The sequence below is a fragment of the Protopterus annectens genome, chromosome 1.part1 (assembly GCF_019279795.1).
Source record: "Protopterus annectens isolate FY-2018-M chromosome 1.part1, PAN1.0, whole genome shotgun sequence".
Lineage (NCBI taxonomy): Eukaryota > Metazoa > Chordata > Ceratodontiformes > Protopteridae > Protopterus > Protopterus annectens.
Genome location: NC_056726.1, coordinates 849681062 through 849696195, shown reverse-complemented (window position 1 = coordinate 849696195; position 15134 = coordinate 849681062). Strand labels below are relative to the sequence as shown.

General features: G+C 42.6%; 1 protein-coding gene across 1 annotated transcript in view; it reads left to right on the top strand.

Annotated features, from left to right (window-relative positions):
* LOC122815150 (probable E3 ubiquitin-protein ligase HERC1) overlaps positions 1–15134 on the top strand; it is a 5886073-nt gene that overhangs the window by 471813 nt on the left and 5399126 nt on the right. Inside the window, exon 4 of the mRNA XM_044087407.1 lies at positions 10578–10760. Coding sequence (XP_043943342.1) covers positions 10578–10760 — 183 coding nt within the window. The remainder of the gene's footprint in view (positions 1–10577; positions 10761–15134) is intronic.

Here is a 15134-nt window from a genome sequence, read left to right as displayed (position 1 = left end):
ACCTGCAAAGCAGACACTTAAGCAACCACTACCCCAAAACAAAACACGTGCAACACATATCTCACAAAGCCAGTGTGCCGAACAGTCACAGCCCTTAAGACTAAAGAACACACCTGATGCACTTGTAATAGGTGACTATCGTCAGGCACACTGACGTCCCGCTCACCAGGCTGAACAAGGAGAGGGTCACGGTGAGCAGCCTGTCTGGCGCTAGGATCCGCCACATAACACAAGCACTCAGGTCACTCCAAGGCAAGTACAAATATGACTCAGTCATTGTCCATGCTGGTGTGAATGACCTGAGATGTACCTCCCTAGGCTACATGAAAAGAGACATAGAGGAGCTCTCTGAGCATGTAGCCCAGGCCGGTATGACCCTGACCTTGAGTAGCATCTTACCCTCACCAAGAATGATGCCACAATATGAAGACAAGATGATCAATTTCAACAATTGGCTTAAGTACTGGTATCATTCAAAGGGGATCCAATGCCTGTCAGCTTGGGATGATATGCTCGACAAGCCACGATGCTTCTCTAGGGACGGCTTGCACCTGTCACCCCTGGGCTTTCGGATATTGGCAAAGGCTCTTGCTACTCCCATAGTGCCTTTTTTAGGCAAGGCTCAAAAGACAAACCCACCTCCATAGGTATCACAAGGGATAAGAAACTAAGAGTAATGCTACACAACACCAGAAGTCTAAACCTCAAGATGCACGCACTCGAAACTCTCCTTAGCATGGAGAACATCGATATCTGTGCAGTAACAGAAACCTGATTCAGGGCTCCCGAGAGCACCCCAGCACAACCAGGTTATACCTCATACCTTGCTTTTCGGCCCCAAAAGTTGGACCGAAACACAAAAGGAGGGGGAGTATCGATATTCATATATATATTCATATCGATATATGGTTTAACAAGGTTAAACTTTTTCTGGCTCCATAAAGTCTGTTCTTCATTTTTGCCCTTAGAACTGCTCTACTAGTAACCTAAACAGTATATTCCTCGACTAAAAAGCGCAGCACTTGTTCCTAAAAGTTTTTTTTTTTCTCAAAAAAAAAAAAAAAGCTCCGCACTTGTCACTTCTATATTATACAAAGTCCCTCACTTCCGAAACCCCCCAGGAGTACCCACTTCCTTACTAAGTCCTCTCTTATTCAGTCTCATACCTAACTTCTTAATTTTTCTAGCATGTCGAAGGGCCAGATGCTAGCGTCCTCTCCTGCCCAGTTGGTGAATCTGGGAATATCGAGGCAATGTTACAATTGCCTCATGTACACAGACAACCCTCTCCTCCTCCCACATAACACAAATACTCGCGAGAGATGCAGCTATTTAGCCAAACTGGAGGCTGAGCTCTCTCAACTCAGGACTGGCAAGACCAGACGGGAGGAGAAGGCAACTACACACACCACAAAACCAGCCGCACATAATGCTACCACACCACTGAATCAAACACATAAACACACAAAGACATACTCTGAGGCCCTGAGTAAAAATTTACCTAAACAGCAGAGGCCTCCAAAGCAGACACCCAAACAACTGCTACCTCAAGACACCCCACAAGCAACACATAAACCACAAAATTAGTGTGCAAAGCAGTCACAGCCCTTAAGGCCAAATACAACACCAAACATACTTGTCATAGGTGACTCCATAGTCAGACACACTGACGTCCCACTCACCAGGCTGAACAAGGAGAGGGTCACAGTAAGCTGCCTATCAGGCGCTAGAATCCGCCACATAACACAAGCACTCGAGTCACTCCATGGCAAGTACAAATATGACACAGTCATTGTCCATGCTGGTGTGAACGACCTGAGACGTACCTCCCTGGACTACATGAAAAGAGACATAGAGGAGCTCTCTGATTATGTAGCCCAGGCAGGTATGACCCTGACCCTGAGCAGTATCCTTCCTTCACCAAGAGTGATGCCACAATATAGAGACAAGATGATCAGCTTTAACAATTGGCTTAATGTCTGGTGTCATTCAAAGGGGATCCAGTGTCTGTCTGCCTGGGATGACATGCTTGACAAGCCACGCTGCCAAGGGCCGGCTTGCACCTGGCACACCTGGGATTCCGGGTATTGGCAAAGGATCTTGCCACCCCCATAGTGCCTTTTTAGGCAAGGCTCAAATTCTAAACCTACCACCCTAGAAAACAAAAATGGGAAGAAACTGAGGGTAATGCTGCTCAATGCCAGAAGTCTAAATCTCAAAATGCACGCACTCGAGGCCCTTCTCAGTATGGAGAACATCGATGTCTGTGCTGTAACTGAAACCTGGTTCAAGGCTCCTGAGAGCACCCGGCACTATTAGGTTTTACCTCATATCATGCGTTCCGCCCCAAAACCCGGACCACACCACAAAAGGAGGGGGTGTATCCATATTCATAAAGGATACCCACACCTTCAGGTTGGTGGCAACCCACGAAGCTTCGGAAACCATCCAGGTGCAACTAACCATAGGCAAAACTGCTCTACAAATTGTAGCATGCTACAGGCCACCCTCTCAAATTCAGGAACCCCACACAGCCTTCCTGAAGACACTGGAGGGTATAAATGTATCTCCAAACACCATCATATTGGGTGACTTCAACTACCCGAATATAGACTGGGAACATTACTCAAGCCCTAACTTTCTAGCCGAACGGTTCCTGGAGTTCATAAATTCAAATGCCATGGAACAGCTAGTCACTGTTCCCACGAGAGGAGAAAATATACTAGATCTCATTATCACAAACATGGGGACAAAATGCTCCACACCTGAAGTATATCCCTCATTGGTGAGATCTGATCATAAACTAATCTCACTGGAAATCCACATCCCGCCCCCACCCCAAACAAAAAGACCACAGTGAAGAACTTCTCTAAAGCAAACTTCACACTACTCAAGACTGGTGTGGTATCCTTCAAGGCCCCTGAGCCAGTGGAAACCACAACCCAAGCTGCGAAGCCCTTACAAATGCCTTCTATAAACACCTCCAGGACTGCATGGATCAGGCAATCCCAAATAAAACCAAGACTCTTTCCACAAAGAGCAAACGTCCAGTCTGGTGGACCCCAGCCATTAACAAACTTTACAATAAGAGGAGAAAGCTATTACATGATAGAACAAAATCCATAAAAGGGAAGTCACCCCTGATCATTATTAGTAAAAAAATACGAGCACTCATAAAATCAACTAAGGCCACTTTTGAGAGAAAAATTGCCATGGATTCAATGGACAATCATAAGGCCTTTTTCAGCTATGTTAGGAACCTGGGTGGAAACTCCCAGATATGCTCAGAATTAGTCCAAAATGATACAAAAATCACTGAACCCACAGACATTGCCAACATACTGGCAGACAGGTTCAGTGCAAACTACACCCCCCTCTCCCCCCCTAAAGGAGAGATAACTATCCCAGCGGAGTGTAGCCTCCCAGACATCTGAAATGCGCAGGTGAAAGCTGCTCTCTCTAAAGCTAAAAACACAGCATCAATGGGACCGGTTGGTGTCCCCGGCTGTGTGCTACACGAGCTAAATGAGGAATTAAACCCGCACATAAGGCATCTGTTTAATCTCAGCCTTACCACAGGATACGTGCCCAAGGAGTGGCGTACGACAACTGTGGTCCCACTCCACAAAGGCGGTGCCTCTACGGACGCTGGTAATTACCTCCCCATAAGCTTAACAAGTCTAGTCTGCAAAGCTATGGAGAGGATCATAATGGAGCTCATAAACAAAGATATAGGGGACTTGCAGACATTGGACCCGACCCAGTTTGGCTTCGTCAAGGGCAGATCATGCCTTTTGAACTTGGTCGACTACTTCGAAACAGTCACCAAGGCCATTGATGAGGGAAAGGCAGTCCATACAGCCTACCTTGACCTTGCAAAGGCTTTCGACACAATACCCCACTCGGGTATTGTAGAAAAACATACCAGCTTAAATGTAAACCCATATGTCACAAGATGGGTTGCAAACTGGCTTAAGGACAGAACCCACAGGGTTAGAGTTGCTGGCGCTATGTCAGACTCCAAGCCGGTCACAAGAGGGTGTCCCACAGGGCTCGGTCCTTGGCCCCCTATTGTTCGGCATCTACTTCTCAGAAGTACAGGCCAACATGGGAGGACTCTGGCTGACAAAGTTTGCAGACGACTGCAAACTGGGTGCCATAGTGGAAAGTGCATCGGACACGGATATCCTTCAGAATTGACTCACAGAAACAGATAGCTGGTGCCAGAGCCATGGCCTGAAGTTAAACGACAAAAAATGTATAGTCATACCCTTCGGGAAAAACAAGGTAACCCCAAGCTACCATATAGGTGGCAATCCACTAAGCACAGAAGAGGTTATCAGGGACTTGGGGACCCAGGTTGACAGTGGCCTTTCTTTTGACACTCACGTTGCTAAAGTGGTTAGAAAGACCTTCTACATTGCCCACCTGATCATGAAGGGATTTATATCCTGATCTAGTGAGGTCATTGTTCCCCTGTACTCTTCACTTATGCCCCATTCGGGATGTATCTCACCCGACATCTGCAGCAATTGGAGTGACCCTAAAAGTTCCTCACCAAAAGGATAAAGGGACTCCAAAATCTGTCATATGCTGCCAGATTGAAGAAACTCCAGCTCTATTCAGTCGCATACCGTCTGCTCAGAGGTGACATGTGCCTGACATACAAGGCCATGTCCAACCCAGAATTAATGGACATGCTCCACCTCAAAAAATCCAAATCCACCAAAACCACTAGAGCAAGCGACTTAAACCTTAGCACGGATATAAATAGGATGTGCTGGAGGGATAGATTTATCACTCGGAGACTCCCTATGCTGTGGAATAAAATCTCGGTCCATGTGAGGCAGAGCACCTCGCTGGCTCTGTTCAAGAGAAATCTTGACCTGTGGATGGGAGATCATAGGTTTACCCCGGGAATCATCTCTGTGTCACTGCTGGACAGAGGCACAACAAACTAATGGGCACAGTATTTTTTCATATAAGGGGTGGCTTAAGCCACAAAACTTTGGGCTAGGCTTATAAATGCCTTAGGGCAGATAGCCTAGTATAAACCTATGAACCTATACCCACACCTCCAGGTTGGTGGCAAAGCACGAAGCATCAGAGACTATCCATGTGCAACTAACAGTGGGTAAAACTGCCTTCCAGTTTATAGCCTGCTACAGACCACCCTCCCAAACCCAGGAACCCCAGTCGGCCTTCCTGAGAACACTGAAAAATATGAAGGTCTCTCCAAACACCATTATATTGGGTGACTTCAACTACCCAAGCATAGACTCTGAGCATTACTCTAGCTCCAACACCCTAGCTCAAAGGTTCCTAGAATTTATAAACTCAAATGCTATGGAACAACTTGTTACCTCTCCCACAAGATGGGGAAAACATACTGGACCTGATCATCACCAACATGGGGACTCTATGCTCCAGACCAGAAGTGTATCCCTCACTGGTAAGATCAGACCATAAACTAATCTCACTGGATATTCACATCCCGACCCTAACCCCTGCCCAGAAAACCACAGTGAAAAACTTCTCTAAAGCAAATTTCACACTCCTCAAAACCGAGGTGGAATCCTTCAAAGCCCCCGGGCCTGTGGAAAATACAGCCCAGACCGCAGAATCCTTTATAAACGCATTCTATGAACACCTTCAGGAATGCATGGATCATGCGATCCCAAATAAAACCAAGACCCAATCCTCCAAAGGCAGACGTCCTGTCTGGTGGACCCCAGCCATAACCAAACTATACAATAGAAGGAGGAAGCTACTAAATGATAGAGCAAAATCCCAAAAAGGGAAGGCATCACTGATCAGTATTAGCAAAAACTACGGGCACTCATAAAATTGTCTAAGGCCAGCTTGAGAGAAAAATTGCACAGGACACTAAGGATAATCACAAGGCTTTCTTTAGTTATGTTAGGAACCTGGGTGGTAATTCCCAGATATGCTCAGAATTGGTCCAAAATGACAAAAAATACACCGAACATACAGACATTGCCAACATCCTAGCTGACAGGTTCAGCGCAAACTCCCCACCAAAAGGGCAAATATATATCCCAGCAGAGTGCTGCCCCCCTGACATCTCAGATGCTCAGGTAAAAGCCGCCCTCTCCAAAGCAAAAAAACACAGCATCAGTGGGACCAGACGGTGTCCCGGGCTGCGTCCTACATGAACTCCAAGAAGAGCTAAACCCAAACATAAAACTACTGTTCAGTCTCAGCCTTACTACAGGATATGTGCCCAAAGAGTGGCGTACAGCAACAGTGGTCCCTCTCCATAAAGGTGGTGCCTCAACAGATCCTGGAAACTATCGCCCCATAAGCCTGACTAGCTTGGTTTGCAAAGCTATGGAAAGGATCATCATGGACCTCAGAAATAAAGATATTGGGGACCTACAAACAGTGGATATTACCCAGTTCGGCTTTGTTAAGGGCAGATCCTGCCTCTTGAACCTGGTTGATTTCTTTGAAACAGTCACCAAGGCCATTGACGAGGGGAAGGTGGTCCACACAGCCTACCTGGACCTCGCAAAAGCCTTCGATACAATACCCCACTCGGGCATTATAGATAAGCTCACCAGCTTAAATATAAACCCCTATGTCACTAGATGGATTGCAAACTGGCTCAAGGACAGAACCCACATGGTTAGAATTGCTGGAGCCATGTCAAACTCTAAACCAGTTACAAGTGATGTCCCACAAGGCTCAGTCCTGGGACCTCTCTTGTTCGGTATATATTTCTCGGAGGTACAGGCCAACACGGAAGGACTGTGGCTGACCAAGTTCACAGATGACTGCGAACTGGGCGCCATAATCGACACTCCAGCTGACACAAGCATCCTCCAAAAGGGCCTCATAGAAACAGACAACTGGTGCCAGAGCCATGGCCTCAAGCTAAATGCCAAAAAGTGTATAGTCATCCCTTTGGCAAAACAAAGTGCCCACAAATTACCACATAGGTGGTAATCCATTAAGTACAGAAGAAGTAATTAGGGACCTGGGGACCCAAGTTGATAACAATCTCTCATTTGACAACCACGTAGCCAAAGTGGTTAGAAAAACATTTTATATAGCCCACCTAATCATGAAAGGATTCACATCTAGATCAGGGGAGGTCATCGTGCCTCTTTACTCATCCCTCATCAGGCCCATAATGGAGTACAATGCCCCTTTTGGGATGTACCTTACCAGACATCTGCAGCAACTGGAAAGACCCCAAAAGTACCTCACCAAGAGGATCAAAGGGCTCAAACAGATGCCATATGCTGCCCGGTTAAAGAAACTCTAGCTGTACTCAGTGGCATACCGCCTTTTCAGAGGCGATCTGTGCCTGACGTATAAAGCCATGTCCAACCCGGAATTAATGGACATGCTGCACCTCAGAAAATCCATATCCCATCGAGCTACGCACTCGAGAAACTTGAACCTCAGCACTGAAATAAATAGGACATGCTGGAGGGACAGATTCATAACCCAGAGGCTCCCTTCACTCTGGAATAAAATCCCAGTCCAGGTTAGGCAGAGTCCCTCATTGACTCTCTTCAAGAGGAATCTTGATGAGTGGATGGGAGATCGTAGGTTTACCCCGGGTATCACTTCTGTGTCACTGTTAGACAGAGGCACAGTATACTAACCTCGAAAAGGGCATAGCAAAATAAATTTAAAATGGGTGGCGAAAGCCAAACACATTCTGGCTAGGCTTATAAATGCTCTAGGGCAGATAGCCTAGTATGAACCTATGAATTGTGCTCAGGCAATTCATTTTCAGTGAAATGAGGCTTCAATGAAATGAGTTTCAGTGAAATGTGTTTTCTGTCCAACAAAGCAGACCCATATATATAATATATATATATATATACACACACACACACACACATATACATATAATGTGTGTGTGTAAGGGGGAATAAATAAATATAGATTAACTCGCATCTGCCTTCTTTTTTAAGAAACATTGAAGATTTGGGAATGTGGCTATGTCATCTAACCACTTCTTCTTATCAAAAATCACATACCTATGGAAGCCATCACAGTAGCAGACATGCTCACTAATTGCTGACTCACACGTTTCAGTGTAAATAAAGGCCAGAAGCTTCAAGATCGTATGAGAAGAGTTGACCACTTAGAATAGTAGTATGGAAATTATTCCATTACTGGGGGAAAACTTAATGCAGTCTGTTGGCTTACCTGACCAGCACCACATGCTGCAACTTTTTTCCTCATACCTCCTCTAGGGAATATACCAGTAGTGCTGTCATACAGAATATGCCCCAATGACTCCTAAATTCCGGGTAGCTATTTAGAGATTCTGTGTTTTTACTCTCTTTTGAAGACATCCTTGCCTTTTTCACACTTGAATTTCATATGGGCAGTCTTATCCCTCCTCTGTTTTTTAATACTGTTTCAGTGGCTGTGATGTTCAGTTTTTTGTGTTATGCTGTTATTAGTGGTCATTAAGTAATATCACAGTATCTTTAAGCTTCATGCGTTTATATTGAATCATGTTTCATCTTTTCTAAGGATGGAAGACCTTTAGACGCAGAGGGAGGGAGGCCTAATGGTTAAGGTGTTTGCCTTACAAACACAAGGTGCAGGTTTTGAGTCTCACAAGGGATAATTGGCTATGCTTAAAATGGCTCGCAAGGCTAACCTATGAACATGTTTCATTCTAGAAGCAGTCTGAAGATTTGTCCTTAAAAAAGTACATTCATCTCCATTTCTTTAGGGAGGGGAGGCAGCAGAAACTGTGGGAGAAGTCCTTCATTCCCCAGAGCACTGCTAGTTTAGGATTTACTTGAGTTTAATGCTTGAATTCTGAAAAATGTAACTTTTCATCTTGTTTGACCCAGGGTAGGAGGAGCTGTCTTTTGCATATCATACACCTTACAAGTTGATTGTTTTTGGAAGTGCTTTTCATTTGTACGGTTGAGATTTTTCTAGTAGCACAATGCCACCCATGAGTCCACTGTCCAGCTGCTTTCCCCAAAGGTCACTTTCTCACAACCTAGGCCTGCTAGAGCCTTGTAGTTGGCAGAGTGCTAAAACACAACTTTTAGGGAACTGACAGCTATAGGTGGTCCAGTTCATTGCAATACTTCTGTGGAGCTCTGTGGCCAGCAGCAAGTCAGTCCACTGGGAAACAAAGGGAGACCAGACCAACAATATTCACACTAGAATTGTATTACTTTGCTTGGGTAACTCTTTCCTAACCTATGTGGCAATGTCATTCTTGAGCCTCTGCCTGTCATGAGGCATGGCTCCTTGGGACATCTTGCCCTGGTTCCTAGAGCCATGATGCTTTCAAACCCACCTACAAACATTATTCCGGCCCCTGACTACACAGAACCATGAAAGTGGCTGCTTTTCTGCCACATGCTTCCCTGTCCCCAGGATAGGTTGTTGAGTGCAATACATTTTGCATCATGTGGCTCACAACCTCTTGACAAATGCTACTGCAAATGCCTCTTCACTAAACGTTTGGCTGCTTCCAGTGCTTACTTCAGAAATGTCTTTATTGTTTATAGTTATGGTGTGGCCATTTGATCATTGGCTCACACCTTTGCCAGGCACTGTTGCTTATTGAGTGACTTCAGGAGTGTGGTTTCTTTTGGCACTTGGGTGTTTTAAGCCTTAGCCTTCTAAACCTGTGCATGTTTTTATCCATCATCTGGCTAATGTTTCGTAGGATAATTTAATACTGCTTGTAATTATTCCTTGCTATATCTCCATGAAGGAGGTTTCCCCTTTATTGGAGATGACAGATGTATTGTTATCATATTAATCTATCTGTGGGGGTGCTTTACTTTGATGGTTTCTAATTACTGTCCCACTTCTGCTTTTATTAAAACTACTCCTCCATTCATTGTCTGCTTTTGTAGTTCCCTTAAGTCAAGAAAATACTTATTTGTAAATCTTGCAAGTTTCCTTTGTTTTCTTAATCTGTGGAAATGCTTGATTAGTAGTTGGAGAACTGTCAAATGCAGGGGCTGGGAATAGTGTTTTAGTGCAGTTTATACACAGACAGATGATGAGTGACCATGAATGTGCTAGTATGAGACCGTCAGCAAAAAAAAAAAAAAAAAAAAAAAAAAGAGTAAAGATAGGGAAGGAGGAATAATTGACGAGAACCGATGCAAAGGGCTGTGTCGAAAATCAGTTGATGTGTTAAGAACATTTATTTATTTAATTTAATTTTAATTAATCATTTGTTTAACATTTGTTAACCGGGAAAGTCCGACTTGGAACGAAGCCCATTTTCAGCGGAGTCCCGGGGAGAAACGCTCCAGGCACATGTTTTGTAACTTGGGAAGAAACCCACATGAATACAGGGAGGACATGCAGACTCTGCACAAAAGGCACCACGCCGGAGAATTGAACTGCAGAACCTCTTGCTGTGAGGCAGCAACGCTACCGCTGCACCACTGCACCATTCATATATACATTATAATTTTTGAGAAATAAAAAAATAAATTCTTGTTAATTATAAAAAAATCTGTTTTTACCGTGTAGTTACTTCACTGTTTTATACTGTTTTCTTTTTTGTGTTAGTCATTGTTATCTCTTTTTCTCTTTAGATATGCAGGCTAGCCACTGATTGCCTTTCTAATCAGGCTGGATATGCGGGTTCACAAAAAACAGAGAGACCAACAGTCACTGTTTATGCCTGGGGTAGTAACAACAGCCACCAGTTGGCTGAAGGAACTCTGGAGAAGATCGTGCAGCCAAAGCTGGCAGAAAATTTCTGTGAAGCACAGCTGGTAAGAGCATATGCAGCAAGATGCAACACACACTTCTTTTGCTTCACTTACTTCTAATACGTGTATTTTGATGGCCTTGCTAAGTGAAAGGCAATGCATTGGGTTCCATATACAACTAGGCTCTTCTTTTTAACTCTGATAGTTTTTCTTTTAGTGACTTATCAATTGAGGCTTTGTTTTCCAGATTCTTAATTTTCACATTTGCATTTCATCTCTGGGGAAAGGCATACCTCACAGCTATCCCTGATTTTGTGCAACATTCCTGATTTTTACCTCATATTTCTCCCCTACTAGCAATTTGATTTTTCTAGTGAATCATTGAATATTACAGACAGTAGTGCCAGATATTAGTGTCAACGTTTTTATTCAGAAAGTGCGTGCTTACGTAAAACCTTTTATTCTGTTAACAAGTCAGTTGAGGTAATTGTTTAAAAATGATCCCTTATTTGGGGCATTTGTCCTCCATTATTTGTTTGCTTTATCCCTGGTTGTTTGGAGTATCTCGGAGCCTTTTTTTCTTTTCCTAGCCATTGCTGCACTTCCCCACTAGGTTGGGCCACTGTCATAACACTGTGGTGGTTTGTTTATTTATTGTAGCTTAAGTTGACTGTGTATGTGGGCTGGAGTATATTTAGTTGTTTTCAGGGTTTACTAGACACATTTTCCAGGAGTGCTGTCATAGAGAAGGTGGGAATTTTAATTTTTTGCTTGTTAGTTACCTTTCTTCCTTTTCCATTCTAGCTGTCATTCTGATCATCTGACTTTGGCTAGGTAATGTTGCAATTGAAGATCCAGCTTTTTAATACTGACCTGGTTAGGTATATTTCCAAGCAAGGGAAGATCCAGATTTTTAATACTGACCTTTTACTGGTGCCATACCTTAAAGGTTCAGGTGTTCCAAAGAGAATTTGATATGGGAAATTTAGTATTATCCCTCTGAATACAACTTGTCTGTAGATATCCCTTCCATATTCCTTTGTCCTTTCTCATTTTCTGCTCAAAGAGGATTACTTCGATGTAGATACAACATCATCTTGTTTTGCCTGATGGTGGAAGTCAAGGAGCATATAACCTTCATTCGGGATCTCTTAAAAGGTGTACATCATACATTGCCAGATCTTAACTTAGCTTTTCCTGACGGTCAGTTTCCTTGTCTTACCTAAATGGAATCGGACCTTAATTAACATTGTTCTCAAAACCCAGAGCCCTTAACTCTTCTCTATCTTTTGCATCTTCTCTATCTTTCTTATTCCACATCTTGCAAAATTATAAGGTCCATGGAAGCTCGTCTTTTCCATAGTGAGTAAGATTTAGACAAGATCACATTACATGGATAAAGTGTTTCTCACTGGATTTGCGTTACAGATATGTTTGATTCATTTAGCCATGTAGTGCTGCTTCAGGTCATCGCAGAGAATGGGCGGACCGGCCTTTGCAGCTGATTCCAAGGCTGTTTGAATAAAATCTCTTTAAAAATTCAAAGTACTGTATCCAATAGTACCATTTGTGCATTTGCTTTACAGTCTTTCCATTTATTGACATAGTGACTTCTGAACTGCCAGGTCTGTAGATCTTAATTCTCAGAACTTTTTCTGCCCATAAGAAGAATAAAAAGAATAAAAAAGAAACTGCAAGAAGTCACTCTGGTGACATAGAGGGATAAATCCTGGTTTGAATAGCTCGGGAACTGAAGGAGTGGCAGGTAAGGAATGGGTGTGCCATTTCAGGGTGGGAGGGCATTCATTGATGGCTGTGACATAGGGGAGTTTGGTCCAAAGTGGGGATTTGCTGTCAGATAAATCAAGTGAGTGTGGGAGCTGGGACGGAGTGGGTAAGGCATTTCAAAGTACCCCCAGGATGAGAGCAGAGATGGCCAAGCCCCCAAAATGTTTTTAGGATCCATGACTAACCTCCACAATACCAGAATATATTCTGGGGAGTGGTAGGAGACAAGCTGGTAGACCTGGTGTAGACATGGGGTACTGTGGGCTGGACCGTTGCAATGATGCCCCAAAAGAGACTAAAAAAAAAAGGAAGAAAAAGTAAACTACATCTCTCACCATTTAGTAAAACTCAAAGGTATGCTGTTTTAGTACCCCATGTGGACCCATAGGTGTCCCTGAGGGCACACACTGGTTGTGTGTAACTTTTGAGTGAGGGTTGTCTAGTGTTTTTGCATTGTAGTTATAATGGGTAATCACAGTTGATGCTTTCAGGCCTGCATTAAATGTTGAAGTCTTTAATAGTAATGAAAAAAATGCCTTTTAGGTGTTAGCAGCATCATGGAATAGGTTAAGTACTTGTTATTTTAGGCAGGCAGTGTGAACTTAGGTAAAACAATTTAAAAGCCTAATATTGAAAGTCAGTGTGTTTTTTGTATAACGGAAGGTCTACAGACTTGTGCATTAGCTATGTCTATTAACTGCAGATACTGTGGATGGAATGTAAATAATTTCCATTAAGTCTGAACAGTGGGTAGATAGCAAAACATGGATAACCGCTAGAGATAGTGATATTTTTTAAACAAGAAACATCTTTATTAAATTATCATGTATGATATAGGCAATCATACATTTATGTAAATGAAAACAAACCATCTTGACATAATCCCAGTTGCAAGCATTTTACATCACAAACCATACTAACATAATCCCAGCTGCAAACATTATATATCACTTGTACTCTACCCATTGTTAGTCAAACACTGCATAGCTCATTCAAGTCCTGCCTTGTTTTAAACCTCATTCCTCCCTGTATGTATTGTTTCCACAATTCCCATTTTTTCCTATGTAATTTGCTCCTACCCTTTCTTTTAAAGATCTCAATTCCACTTGATTTATCTCTGTCACTATATTCACTTTGTCTAGTATAGTTGGCTTAAACTTTGATTTCCATTTTCTAGCAATTGCTTTTTTGGCAGCCACCCTAATTAGACTTAGCAAGGCCTTACTATGTCTAGGCAATTCTGATTCTGTGTCATAGCTCAGAAAAATGTTTTCCCTAGTTAAACCAATTTCCTCACCCAACATCTCTGACCAGGTAGTCTCCAGGGAATCTTTAAAGTCTACCAACACATTACACTTCCACAAAATATGTTCCCAATTACTCTTTCTTCTTCATCACACCTGCAACATTTGCTTTTTACCTAAAGAAAAATTCTGTGGAGTCTGCTTGGGGGTATAACAGTATTTATGTAAACATTTCCAAGAAAAAATGCTAAATCTTCTAGATTTTGGTGCATATTTGGGAGACATACATATATTCCCCTGTTGCTTCTTTGTGAATTGCATATGCAGTCCGTCTTCCCAATCTTTCTAACCTCCTCTGATTGATTCTTATAGTTATCGTGCAATATTTTATGTGCTCTAATTATTCCTTTTTTAAAGGCAGATTCTGTTCTAGATTCTACTAAAACTCTATCAGTGCTGGTCTTTCTTTTAAGGCCCCCTTATTTCTTTCTCTTTGCCTGTACTCTGATATCAGTCCTTGATAGGGAAGGCAATCTCTAACCTGCAGTCCAAATACATTTTTGTTGTCTTTCCATTCTATTACCTTTCCTTCTAGTTATTTTCTCCCAGTACGTTGGTTGCTTTGCCAGTTTTCTCCAATAAATTCCAGACCCCTCTTGCCTCTTGTCTGTATCTCTAATTGCAGACATCCCTGTTGGCAGAATATCCTTCCTCCATTCTCGTGTTGGCTTAGTTCTTAGAATACTTTCTGCTTCTTTATGAATCTAATATTCTGTATGTTTTTTGTTAATCTCCTTAAAGATCTGCATCCAAAATCCCAGTTTCTCCTTGTTTCTTGAGCTTTCCTTCTGTTTCATCATCATCCCTTTCCACTTTGAATTAGTTTTCTGATTGTTCTATGTATAGGAACCTTAACTGTGTAGCTCTGGAATACCCTTTCAAATCAGGTAACCCCAATTCACTTTGTTCTGTTGGGAAGAATATACTTATCCCACTTGACTCTTGCTGTCTTCCATTCTGAGATAAAATCCTTTAGCTCTGTATTAATTGCTATCCGCAACTTCTCTGGTTGATAAAAGTATGCCTGACCTGTGTATAAGACTAAAGGGACTAAAAACATTTTAACTGTTTCTATCTTTCTATCCATATCCATAGAATAGAGCTTCCCAATTTCTCAGTTTTTGTATTATCTTTTGTTTAGTTTCTTCCCACATATCCTTAGCTGTCACTCTAGAATCATTTTTAATGCATGTGCCTAAATACTTCATTTTATCATGTCTCCATAAATATGGATATTGTTAAACCAATTTGTGTGTGGGTACATAATTTTCTGCTGTTGCCTTTGTTTCAGCTTCGGTAATTTGGATCCCAAAAAGATCTGATGTTGTCTCAGAATTAAGACTGT